This window comes from Prionailurus bengalensis, chromosome D4 (genome assembly GCF_016509475.1).
Source record: "Prionailurus bengalensis isolate Pbe53 chromosome D4, Fcat_Pben_1.1_paternal_pri, whole genome shotgun sequence".
Taxonomy (NCBI): Eukaryota; Metazoa; Chordata; class Mammalia; order Carnivora; family Felidae; genus Prionailurus; species Prionailurus bengalensis.
This window is the reverse complement of record NC_057359.1, coordinates 90863939-90875881: the sequence shown is the minus strand read 5'-3', so window position 1 is coordinate 90875881 and position 11943 is coordinate 90863939. Positions and strand designations below refer to the sequence as shown.

At 58.7% G+C, this 11943-nt stretch overlaps 1 protein-coding gene across 1 annotated transcript; it reads left to right on the top strand.

Annotated features, from left to right (window-relative positions):
• The first annotated feature begins 278 nt into the window (after positions 1-278).
• Positions 279-9678, top strand: GBGT1 (globoside alpha-1,3-N-acetylgalactosaminyltransferase 1 (FORS blood group)). Its single transcript, XM_043567455.1, has 7 exons — positions 279-454; positions 1042-1215; positions 1768-1833; positions 6109-6159; positions 6243-6278; positions 6818-6952; positions 8293-9678. Exons 2-7 carry the CDS (start codon positions 1130-1132, stop codon positions 8975-8977), a joined length of 1059 nt encoding a protein of 352 aa, XP_043423390.1. The 5' UTR covers positions 279-454; positions 1042-1129; the 3' UTR covers positions 8978-9678.
• The last annotated feature ends 2265 nt before the right edge of the window (positions 9679-11943 follow it).

The following is an 11943-nucleotide window of genomic DNA, read 5'->3' as shown; positions in this document are numbered from 1 at the left end:
GTGATTGTTTCGACGCTGTTCTAAACACACGAAAGTGTTTCTAACTTCTCAGGCCCTCACCCCCACCCCGAGTTCCCGGATCGGCTCTTCTCGCCCGGAGCTGGGCCCGCTGCGCCAGCGGCTGCCGCCCAGAGGGCCACGAGACGGCAGAGCCCAGGGGACACTCCGCTCCCTAGGACCCCGGGGCGGGGGACAGGGCGCGAGGGGCGGGTGGGCTCGGCTTGCAGGCTGGGCCCGCGGGGCGGGGGCGGGGCAGCGGAGGGGGAGGGGCGCGCGGTTCCCTTCCCCCCGCGGGCCCCGCCCCCAGCCGGAGACCGCTCGCCGGGAAGCCGGCCCTGCCCCAAGGGTCAGCGCCGCGCGGCCGCCGGGCATCGCCGGGGCCCTGGCGAGCCGAGTCCCTGCTCTCCCGGCCTCGGCGCGACCCTCCGTCCTCAAGCTGGTCTGGCGGCAAGGGGTGAGTCTACAGCCCTCGGGGACAGTCGCGCTTCCTCCTCCCCGCGCCGCACCCGAGCGCCCCGCGCCCGCAGTGGCCGGCGGAAGTCGGCTGAGCGTCTCGGCCCCAGGCGCGGGGTGCGGACCGCTTTGGCCGAGGAGGACACCGAGACCGGCCGAGGGGGAGTAAAGTGACTTGTCCTCGGGTACCGGGCCATTGAGAGCGGAAGCGCGTTCCCGCCGCCCCCTGGAGAGCCCTGGCTCGGCCTCCCGGAGGAGGACACGGCTGCCCCCACCCCACCCCGGGGGCATCACGGCCGCCCCTCTCCGCGCAGCCCCCATCCAGGCCGGGTGTGTCCCGCCGGGCCGACTCGGGACTCGACTTCCGGTGTCCCCGCTGTTGCCCGCGGGCATCCTTCTCCCAGCCCCGCCCAAGCGCCCTGCCCTTCGCTGCTGCGGGTCCCTTGGCCCGCCAAGGGCGGCGTCCCGCGGAGGGCGGCGGTTGGGAGGCAGATCCGAGAGCAGCTATCCTAGCTGGAGCCACCCAGGGGAGGGCAGGGCAGCAAGGATGGGGCCGCTCTCCCCTGAATAGGGCGCATTCCTTTGCAGGTGACACGGGTTTTAGAGCCTGCCAGCCCCGGGAGAGGTGGACTGACTCACCGAGGCACGCTCAGTCTCTGCAAGAGCCCGGGCTCCAATGCTGTACCCAGCAATGCGCGGCCACAGACTGGCCCTGGGCCTAGGATTCTGCCTGCTGTTGGGCACTGCTCTCTGCTCGCTGTGGTGAGCGTGCCCCATGCAGCCCACCCCTCACCCCTGACTCCTCCCTTTCTTGGCCTTGCAACCCCCAAACCTTGACCCCTTTATGGATTCCCAGGTCCCATCCACCTCTCGGCACACCTGTCCCCCAACCCCAGCCCCAGTAAGACCAAACTGGTTTTGGCTTCTGGATTTTGCTTTGCACTGGCCTCCTGGCCTTGGCACTTGCTTCTTCCTCTGCCTGGACCATTCTTCTAGCCACGTTAATGAAGCACTCGTGTCCACACCCCAGAATGCACCTCATGTGTTCCTTCTCTGAAGCCCCACCACCCCCGCCCCACTCACCACCACGCTCTTGTGGGGACGGGGGGGGGGGGGGGGGGGCTGGCATTAAGAACATTCCTTCCCTGGGAAATGAAAGACTGCACTGCAGAAGACCAGGAGGCTTTGACCTCCAAGGTCAGCCAGGCCCAAGGAGTGGGGGGATCCCCAGATGCTCTGCACTGCAGGCCTCCACTCCCTTAACGTGCACCAAGCGTGTGCACAGTCAACAGGTAGGTTGTTTTTCCTTCCCAGGATGTATTTTGAGAACTGGCTGCGGGTCTCCTATGTTCCCTATTATCTCCCCTGCCCAGAGATCTTGTAAGTATGGGGCTGGGAGAATTTGGGGCCCTGTGGGCTGTCTGGAGTGGAGGCTGTGGGAGAGTTTTACGGTCAGTTTGCAGATTATTAGTTCCTAAGCTCATGATTCCGATCAGTTTGAGAAGTATTTGGGTAATTTATGGGCTGCCACAAATATGGAGTAAAGTTCCTATTTCAGTTCTCCAGTGTCTTTGAGCGCCCCCTCCGTGGTTTGACCTTGATCCTGCCACACGGCTGAGTCTCACTTGCTTCATCTGTGAAATGGGCTGATAGAGGTGTTGCTCCTGGCCGTCTGGAGCATGCAGTGTGAGGACGTCTGTATAGCCTCCTGTAGCAGGTGGCACATAGGAGGTGCTCAGGAAACAGTGCTCTTAGGACCTGACCTTTTGGCTAAATTTTGTGTTCAGTGAGGATACAAGGAACAAATGAACATGTGACCAGTCTTCCCCCACATAAGGAACCTGATGCTTTGACAGTTTAGAGTGGAAAAACAGGTTGGTACAGTCTCAAGGGGGTGTCTTCATGATAGCTAAAGGGATGTTTAAAATCCGGATCCTAGACTGCTTGCTAATTAACAATAGGCGGGTTTTGCGGTTAGAAACACAGAGTATGGAAAATTAGGAAGCTAGAAAGCAGAAAAGACAAAAACAAAACGCTCTTGTGTCCTACGGGTCTGAGTTATACTTTGCTTCCAAAGTTCCTTGTCAACTTGTTGGCTGCTCTACTTTCCAATTGAACAGACGGTGCCTCTTACTTGGTTCTAAGAGCAGAAAGCCTGCTTGCTGTTGAAAAGAGCCGTGATTGGGGCGCCTGGGGGCCTCAGTCGGTTAGTCTTGGTTTCGGCTTCGGTCATGATCTCGTGGTTCGTGAGTTCGAGCCTGGCGTCACTCTGTCTCTGTCTCTGCAACCGTCCCCACTCACGCGCTCTCTCTCAAAAATAAATATATAAACGTTAAAAAAAAAAAAGCTATGATCATAATGTTTTTGCAATCTTTATCCTGTTTTCCCAGAATTGGCATATGTGTACTCTTCATGGCCACCATCATTTTGCCGCCCCCAGGAACTGGGTCCTAATTCTTGAACCCCTCCCCCTCTCCCTCCAACAACCGGGGCGGGTATTTTCGTTGCGTCCAATTCCCCGGTGTCCTAAATTAGTTTATAATGAGCAGCTTTGGATATAAAGCTTTTTCCATATCAAAAATCCTTTCATGGGGTGCGTGGGTGGCTCAGTCGGTTGAGCGTATGACTCTTGAATTTCGGTTCAGGTCATGATCTCACGGTTCATGAGTTTGAGCCCCGTGTCGGGCTCTGCGCTAACAGCACGGAGGCTGCTTGGGATTCTCTCTCTCCCTCTCACTGCCCCTCCCCTGCTCGCGTGTGTTTTCTCTCTCTCAAAATAAATCAAATACACGTTAAAAAAAAATTTTTTTAGATTAAAAACAATAAAAATCCTCTCATTGGTACGTTCCCTCCCTGGGCCAGAGGCCATGGAGAGAGTCTTGGTCCATTTTGTCTGTTGCTTTCCAAAAGGACCACGCTCTCAGTGTCACCTTCACAGAGATGCCTCTCGCGGGCCTGTGCTGGGGGGAGCGCTAGGTGTTGCAAAAAGCAAAAACCAAAGCACCCTGCTGGTTCGAGAGACCGGGAATGCTAGCTGTTGGGTTTCAGTTTCATTTCCTCGATTCCTACCGAGGGCCTCGTTTCTCCCACCCGCCTCCCACGAGCTGGACTTCCTCTTCCCCTGATGCACCTGCTCCACTGGCCTCTCCCCTTGGTCCGTCTGCGGCTTCTCTAAGCATCACCCTTGGCCAAAAGCATTTGCTACGTTTTTTCCCTTCCAGCTCGTCTATCGTTGGGTTCGACTTGGCTCTTTTTTTTTTTTAACGGATTGAAGGTGGAGATTTTGGTTGGTGTTAAATGGTCACACCTTCCCTGCTTTCTGGATATCTCCACTTTTAGTTTTCCTACCTTCCAGTGTGAAAGCATGAAGCTGATTTTTTTTCTTCGCTCTGGCTCACATGTGGCTTCGGTGTTCTTACGACTGACCGTGCTCTTTAAGGCGGCTGGAGCGTGGCTGGGCTTGGAGGCGGGGGTGGGGGTCCAGCCGCCAGGGCTGTGGGCCCTTTTCCTGTTCACTTCCCGCCTTCCCAGAACGCCGTCACTTTCTGAACAGGGACCTGAAGCGTGCTTGTCTGCGGGCACGGGCGGCCAATTTGATGGACAACTTCTAAAAACTGTTGATTCAAGAGGTCAAAGTAATCACAGAAAGACAACTGTTACAGGATTCCACTTGTAAGAGATCTCCAGAACAGTCAGAGCTCTCGAATAATGGTTACCAGGGCCCTGGCAGATGGGGCAGAGGGGGGTCGGTGTTGAGAGGGGACACGGTTTGGGTTGGGGAAGATGAGAAAGTTCTGGAGATGGATGGCGGGGACGGCTGCACAGTAGTGCGAATGTGCCTAATGCCCCTGAAGGGCACGCTTAACAATGGTTAAAGTAGTAAATCTTTGTTTTGTGCATTTTACCACCAAAAACAAACAAAAAAAGCAGCAGCAGAAGCGTAGACTAAACATTGGAAGGAAAGCTCAAGGAGGCTTAAGCTATCCTCTCAAATATGCCATATTGAAAATTCTCGGGGCTCTTGGGGGGGCTCAGTCGGTTAAGCGTCTGACTCTGGACTTCAGCTCAGGTCTTGACCTCACAGTTTGTGGGATCGAGGACTGCGTCCAGCTCTGTGCTGATAGCCTGGAGCCTGCTTGGGATTCTGTCTCTCTCTCTTTCTCTCTCTGTCTCTCTCCCTACCCCCCACCAGCTCACGCATGCTCTCCCTCTCTCCAAAATAAATAAATAAACATTTAAAAAACAAAAAGAAAATTCTTTAGCGAGCGGCAGTCACCATCCCCTCAGGTGGTCTGCCCCTTACAGCCAACTTCAGGCGTCTTCAGGAGCTGATCCACTCCAAAGGTCCTCAGGCAGGGGTTTGCCTTCTCTGGACCTCACTTCTACCCTCGGGGGAGGACTTTATCAGGAGGACTCTAGAGCCCGAGGAGTCAAATGTCTGGCCCCAGGTATCTCCAGCCAGTTAATGGCAGACCCAGAGGCTCTCTGCACCCTGCAGCCTCCGTCCGTAGGGACCTCCTTCTTACTTGCCCACCCAGGCTAACCCTGGTTGTTGCTGGCGGAGGCTGGCCACCCAGACCACTTGCTAAGAAGGGGACAAGACGCCTGGTCTTAACAAGCGTTTGCTCTGTGCTGGGCCTGGGCACACACCTTGTTTAATTCTCAAGGCAGCTCTCAGGGTGAAGGATGGCTACCCATTTACAGATGAGGAAAAGTGGGGGCATCAGTCAGGGTTCCACTAAAGAAACAGCGGAGGCGGGAGGGAGAAAGATTGACCCACTAGGCTAAGCCAGTCTGGACTCCACGGAGCAGGCTGGACCCCGGGAGTGGACACTGACCGAATCTCATCACGGAAACCTCAGCTCTGTTCTCAACGCCTTTCACCTGGCTGTACCAACCCCATCCAGGCCATGTGGAATATCTTTTTTGTTTTTAATGTTTTATTTATTTTTGAGAGAGCACAAGCGGGGTTGTGGCAGGGAGAGGGGGACAGAGGATCCTAAGCAGGCTCCATGCTGACAGCAGCGAGCCCGACGTGGAGCTCGAACTCACAAACCGCGAGACCATGACCTGAGCCGAAGGTGGACGTTGAACCGAGGGAGCCACCCAGGCGCCCTGGGATAGTCTTTACCTAAGGGCAGCGGGTGTAGATGTTAATCACACCCACCATGCACCATCACCGCGAGGCCTCCCTCGATTGGTGATTGGTGTTGGTGTAACTGGTTACAATAACCGCGGGCTCAGGTAAAGGGACTCGCCCAAGGTCCCCAGGCTAGAAAGCAACAGAATGGCGCTCACCAGGCCTTTGCAGCTTCTCAAGACTTGTCCGCTGCCAGGCCCCTCCAGAGTGACGTGTGTGAGACAGCATCAGCTTGGGAGACAGCCGGCACCGGGTACCCATCACGGCCTTGCCACTTAGTGACCCTGGACAGGCTGCTTCTGTAGGAGCCCAGCCCCCCACCCCTAGCAGAGTGGGCATGCAGTTGGGGAAGGGCGCGCAGAGGGAGTCTGCACGGAACCTGGAAGGGTGCCTGCCCTTGCGGGGGGGGGGGGGGGGGGGCGGGTGGTTGGTTATTCTCCACTCTGTCCTTCCCGCCCCGAATACGTCTGTCCCCAGCCCTGGCACTAACAGCTCTCTCTGTCCTCTGCCACCAGCAACATGAAACTGCAGTATAAGGGGCAGAAGCCATTTCAGCCTGTGACACAGTAAGCAGACCGTCATTCCCCCCTTTGTGGCCCCGGGGGGTTGGGGGCTGCCTCCCCTCACCACTGGCCCTTTTTGGTCACAGGTCACTGTACCCTCAGCCCAAGCTTCTGGAGCAAAGGTAGGTGTTGGGCATGGCCTGGGGACGGGGAGATCTGGTGTGGGGAGGGAGGCTGGGGTGGGCAGAGCTCTGATTTGTAAGTTGGGGTGGTGGGGGTATCAGGTGGCCCTGGGGTCCAGCCCGGTTCTGCCACTGGCTGTGTGACCTTGGGCAGGTTACTCAACAGCTCTGGGCTTCTTTCTATGCAAGTGGCTAATAAGAGCCACCTCCTAGCAGCTTGGAGGACTGGATGATGGGACGGTGTTTGCAGAAGCACAGCTCCATAGCAGGTGCCCAGTCTACACCCCTCATGTATTCGGCACTTAGCAGGCACCTGAGATGCTGGGCCCCCTTAGACACTCGGTGTGCATTAACTCCCGGTCCTCTCAACCGTGCTGGGAAGGAACTGTTCCTAACCCCGCCTTCCACATGAGGATAGTGAGGCCCAGAGACAGGGATGAAGCTGCCCAAGGTCACACAGCATAGGAGGCCTGGCCGGGGAGAGGCTGAGGCTTTCACAGGGAAAGGGCCTCCGTGCCCACGGCCTCCCCCACTGCCAGGCCTGCAGAGCTGCTGACCCTCACGCCCTGGTTGGCGCCCATTGTCTCGGAGGGAACCTTCAACCCCGAGCTGCTGCAACACATCTACCAGCCGCTGAACCTGACCATTGGGCTCACAGTGTTTGCCGTGGGCAAGTGAGTAGTGGGCCGGGTGGGTGGTTCTCACTGAGCCACGGGAGCTGCCGGTCTGGGAAGAGACAGGACCTGGACACAGGACCCTGCCTGGACGGCAGGGACGCCCTGAACCAGGCACCGTGGGGGGGGGGGGGGGCAGGGAAGATAGGGGGTAGAGGGTGATGATGGGAGGGCTTCCTGGAAGAGGGGACCTGGCCCTGGCATGGAAGCGGGGAGCCAGCCCCGGTGACGGAGCAGCAGGAGACTTTGTGACGACACCCCCTTGCCTCCTTACCCCTCTCTGCTTCCCCTGAACGGTCTGGGCAGGTAGGAAGGAACAGAATCCCTCAAGACCATAACATAACTGGGGGTCCATGGTCAGGCTACAGGCAGGTCAAGGCCTGCCCTTAGGGCCCTCTCCCCTCTCCCACTCTGGGCCTCCCCCCTGTTTTCCTCTCCTGTCCCTCACCCCACCTGGCCTTTCCTTTAGGGGATACCACCTGACAGCTTCCCCCCGGGGCTCTCGCTGGGACTCCTGAGAGAGAAACCAGTGGGGCCCCAGTACCTAAAGTGCTGGGTGGGGTGGGGTGGGATGTCAGGTGACCCTCTGGTCCAATCAGCTTCGACCTGGGGGGTGCGGCCCTGTGGGTTCCTCCAGCTGGGACCTCAAGAGCCCCAAGCCCCCAGCACCACTCACCTGGCCTTGAGGCAGCACATACGGGCCATGTGATCACTTTCCTCTCTCTGAGCCTCAGTGTCTCTGCCTCTAAAAGGGGGATTATGGGGGAGGCACTGGCTGGCTCAGTTGGTGGAGCCTGAAAAAAATTAACATTACAATGGGGAGTACGGTGCCTGCCTTCAGGGAGTTTAAGAGGCTCAAAGGAGCTAAGAATCCCTTGAAACTGCCTGACGCGTAGGAGGTACTCCGTAAACTAAATCAGCTTAGTTTGCGAGTTTGCGGATTTTAGGAATCCTCGGGAGGTATCATTCCTACAAGGGCTGTAAGAGGCTGGTGCTGCAGGGCGCCCGGGGGGCTCGGTCAGTTGAACATCCGACTCTTGATTTCAGCTCCGGTCATGATCCCCGGGTCGTGGGATTGAGCCCCACATGGGGCTCCATGCTGAGTGTGGAGCCTGCTTAAGATTCTCCCTCTCCCTCTCTCTCTCTCTCTCTCTCTAAAATAAAAAAAAAAAAAAAATTTAAAGAGATTGACACTGCAGTTGTGGGGCTTTGACAGAGAAGGGCCCCAAGGGTCACACCTGCGTGGCTTCTCAAGGTGGGGAGCTGGACCCCAAGCCCCACGCCCTGCATAGGCAGCGGCCCCATGGGGCCGGGGTGGATGACGGGGTTCTTCCTGCCAGGTACACCCGCTTCGTCCAGCATTTCCTGGAGTCGGCCGAGCAGTTCTTTATGCAGGGTCACCGGGTGCACTACTATGTTTTTACCAACGACCCCGCAGCCATTCCTCGGGTCCCGCTGGGCCCCGGCCGCCTCCTCAGCATCGTCCTCATCCAGAGGCACTCGCGCTGGGAGGAGATCTCCATGCGCCGGATGGAGACCATCAGCCGGCACATCGCCGAGAGGGCGCACCGGGAGGTGGACTACATCTTCTGCCTCGACGTGGACATGGTGTTCCGGAACCCGTGGGGCCCTGAGACCCTGGGGGACCTGGTGGCGGCCATTCACCCGGGCTACTATGCTGTGCCCCGCCAGCACTTTCCCTACGAGCGCAGGCATGCTTCCACCGCCTTTGTGGCAGACGACGAGGGGGACTTCTATTATGGTGGGGCGGTCTTTGGGGGGCGGGTGGCCAGGGTGTACGAGTTTACCAGAGGCTGCCACATGGCCATCCTGGCGGACAAGGCCAATGGCATCATGGCCGCCTGGCAGGAGGAGAGCCACCTGAACCGTCGTTTCATCTCCTACAAGCCCTCCAGAGTGCTGTCCCCTGAGTACCTCTGGGATGACAGGAAGCCCCAGCCACCGAGCCTGAAGCTGATCCGTTTTTCTACGCTGGACAAGGACAGCAGCTGGCTGAGGAGCTGATGGCTGAGCCAGGCTGCTGTGCATGGGGACCCCAAGCCCTGCAGCCAGCTCGCCCCGGCAGAGCACCCGGCTCGTCCCCAGCAAGCACCCCGCTCGCCCCCGGCGGAGCACCCCAGCTTGTCCCAGCAGAGCACCCTTTACCAGTGCCCCCCCTTCTCAGGCCTCAGGTGAGATCCATCCGGTCCTGCCTACCTCAGTCTATTAGCAGAAGTTCACCTGGGAAATGGATGTGGAAGGGCCTTTGTAAACTGTGAGGGGCTGCGCCCACATGAGCGAAACACCAAGATCACACGGCAGCGTGGCCCGAGAATGGTCAGGCGGGAAGAGGTGAAGGAGACAGAGCCGCAGGCCTGGCCCAGCAGACGTGCCTTCGGGGCAGGCTCCGGAGTCAGCCCTACTCAGTGCCTGAAACCCCGCCTCTGCCCCACTTCTGTTGCCTATTTGCCCCTAAAGTTGCACTTCTCAGACCCCGGTGTGAAAGGCATCCAGACGCCTCTTCTCTGGCTGTAGGGGTCTCGGGTGCTGGGACGGCCCCCAGCCACACAGCGCTCGGCCCTGGAGTGAGTCTTTGCAACAGAACAGGCCTGGCCCTCTCTGGTGTTGAGTCTAGCCCGCACCCCACGGCGGACCACACTCTATGGCACCAGCCCCACCTTTGTAAGGGGGTTTGGGCAGTTTTTAATAAAGGTGGCGTGCACGAAGTCCTCACCGGGGTGTTTTCACCTACGCATCCGAGCGTCTGCGCGGCCAGCCACCGGGGATCCAGGCAGCCTGGATTCCACATACAGTCAGCCTGTGGGGGTGGAGGAGGGAGGGTCCGGTCTTCTAGAAAGCCTGCATTACAGCGGCCGCCGCAGCAGACGAGATTCTGTTCCTGTTCTCCTGGGAGAGGGGTGAGGTGAGAGCGAGCCATACCCCCCGACCACGAGGGGGGCAGAGCTCATCAGCTGGACACCACGGTGGCCTCTCAGCCCCTGATGCATGGCCCCTGATGTCGGCCCTCTGGCGGCACCTCCTGACCCTGGGGCAGCCTCAGCCCTGTGAGGCCACCTGCGGGTGTCGGGCTCCACAGCTATGGTGCAGGCCCAGGATTAGTGGGCGCGGGAGGGCAGCCTCACCAGCGTGGCAGCCGCAGAGGGACTTCAGAGCTCCTTCGGTGGCCGTGTCTGCCTGGCAGGACGGAGATGGGGGGGAGGGAGGGTTCAGGGTTTGGTGGCCCAGTGTCCCCTCTGGGGGCAGCATCACCTTTGCCAAGCGGGGCACAGAGGGGTACGTTCTGGCCACGTAGGGAGGAACAGGCACCCAGCCACATGGCCCCCCTCCAAAGCTGGGGGTCAGCCCAAGGCGCACTCCTGTGGCCTGCAGTCTGTCCAGCGGGCAAGGACAGATTACTAGAAAATGAGCAGAGGGGAGGGCAGGTCAGGGAAAGGCGCTGAGGTGCCTGCAGGGCAGAAGGGCCAGGGTGGGCCCACAGTCCACGTGTTCCGGTGGGGAGCCCCTGCCTCGCTCCCAGCCCGGCCCCTCCTGGCCCCAGCTGACGGACCTTCCCAGCCGCGGCCCGAGCCCCCAAGGAGTACGGCTGACACCGCCATCGCAGGACCCAGCTCTCAGACACAAGGGAGTGACAGGACCCAACTCTTAGACCCCAACCAGGGTCCAAGCTACTTGCCAAAGAAGGGCTGAGGGCTTAGAGCCACAGCTGCTCCACGGGTGGGGAAAAGTGAGGGGCCTGGCGGGGGTGCAGGGGGGACGGGGACAGGGCCTGACCTGGCAGACAGAGGTGAGAGGGCTCAGAGACAGTCCCAGCGGTCCTCAGCCCCTGACTGGCAGGATCGGATCTGAGCCCCAGGCACCAACGTTGTCAGGGCCCATCAGTCTGGGGGGCTTCGAAGTTTTCTCAATTGCAAAGGTACTTCTTTAAGAAACAGACAATAGCCCAAATACAAAATGTCTGCCATGGAGGCCCCTGAAACTTAGGCTTCCTGTCCCTTCACGGCCAGCGGCTTCCTCCCCGCGCTATCACTCGGCCATCGGGCCTGGCCCCCACACCTCTGCTCACACTACCCACCACTCGGGTCTGCCAGTCCCATCACCCGGCTGATTTCTGGGGACTCGTGCCTGACATCACCTCCGGGAAGTCTGCCTTGATTTGTGCCCCCCTCCAGAGTGGGTGCCTTTCAGTGTTTCCACGAACCCTCCGCAACCCTGTGTCACTTACGACGTCTGCCTGTGTGCACCCCTCGCCCCAGCTGGTAAACTCTAAGGGGGGATAGAATGGGGCGGTCCAGATTCCCCTGGTAGCTGGAACCCAGGGGGGCGTCCTATAAATGTTGAATGACTGTGGGAGGGGAGACAGCACCTGTGGGATGTTGGACAGGTCATCTGAGGCCCTGGGGTGAGGGCCAAATGAGATTATGGCTGGGACACCCACTCCTCTTGGGCAGTTGGTGAGATGTGGCTTCTGAGACGTGGCTAGGTCTGGGCCCTCCAAGCAGCGTGCCCCCACCCTGGAAGGAGACAGCAGATGACCCCCAGAGCCCCCATTACACAGGAGGAAACTGAGGCAGCTTCCTCCTCCCTGGTTGGTTTTGGGGATCCATGCTTGAGTGGGGCCAAATAACACACCCACCAAACTCCCTCCAAATCAAGGATGCTGTGGCTCTTATAAGACTGCCCGGGGGCGCCTGGGTAGCTCAGTACATTAAGCATCCAACTCCCGATACTGGCTCAGAGCATGATCTCACAGTTCGTGAGTTCAAGCCCCAAGCTGTCAGCGTGGAGACTGCTTGGGATTCTCTCTCCTGCTCTCTCTGCCCTTCCCTGATCACACACGCTCTCTCGCTCTCTCAAAATAAATAAACTTAAAAAAAAACAAAAAGGTTGCCTGAATTGTGTCCCCTTCCCTCCCCAACCTGCGATGACCCCCGACTCCTTACCTGATATCCAGAGCATTGCATCAACTGGTC

What these genes read in the sequence shown, in the direction of transcription:
- GBGT1 (XM_043567455.1), top strand. Translation starts at nt 1,130, where the DNA reads ATGCTGTACCCAGCAATGCGCGGCCACAGACTGGCCCTGGGCCTAGGA. An exon ending in CTCCCCTGCCCAGAGATCTT is followed by an intron (nt 1,834 to 6,108) that starts GTAAGTATGGGG and finishes CTCTGCCACCAG; the next exon opens with CAACATGAAACTGCAGTATA. An exon ending in CCCAAGCTTCTGGAGCAAAG is followed by an intron (nt 6,279 to 6,817) that starts GTAGGTGTTGGG and finishes CCCCACTGCCAG; the next exon opens with GCCTGCAGAGCTGCTGACCC.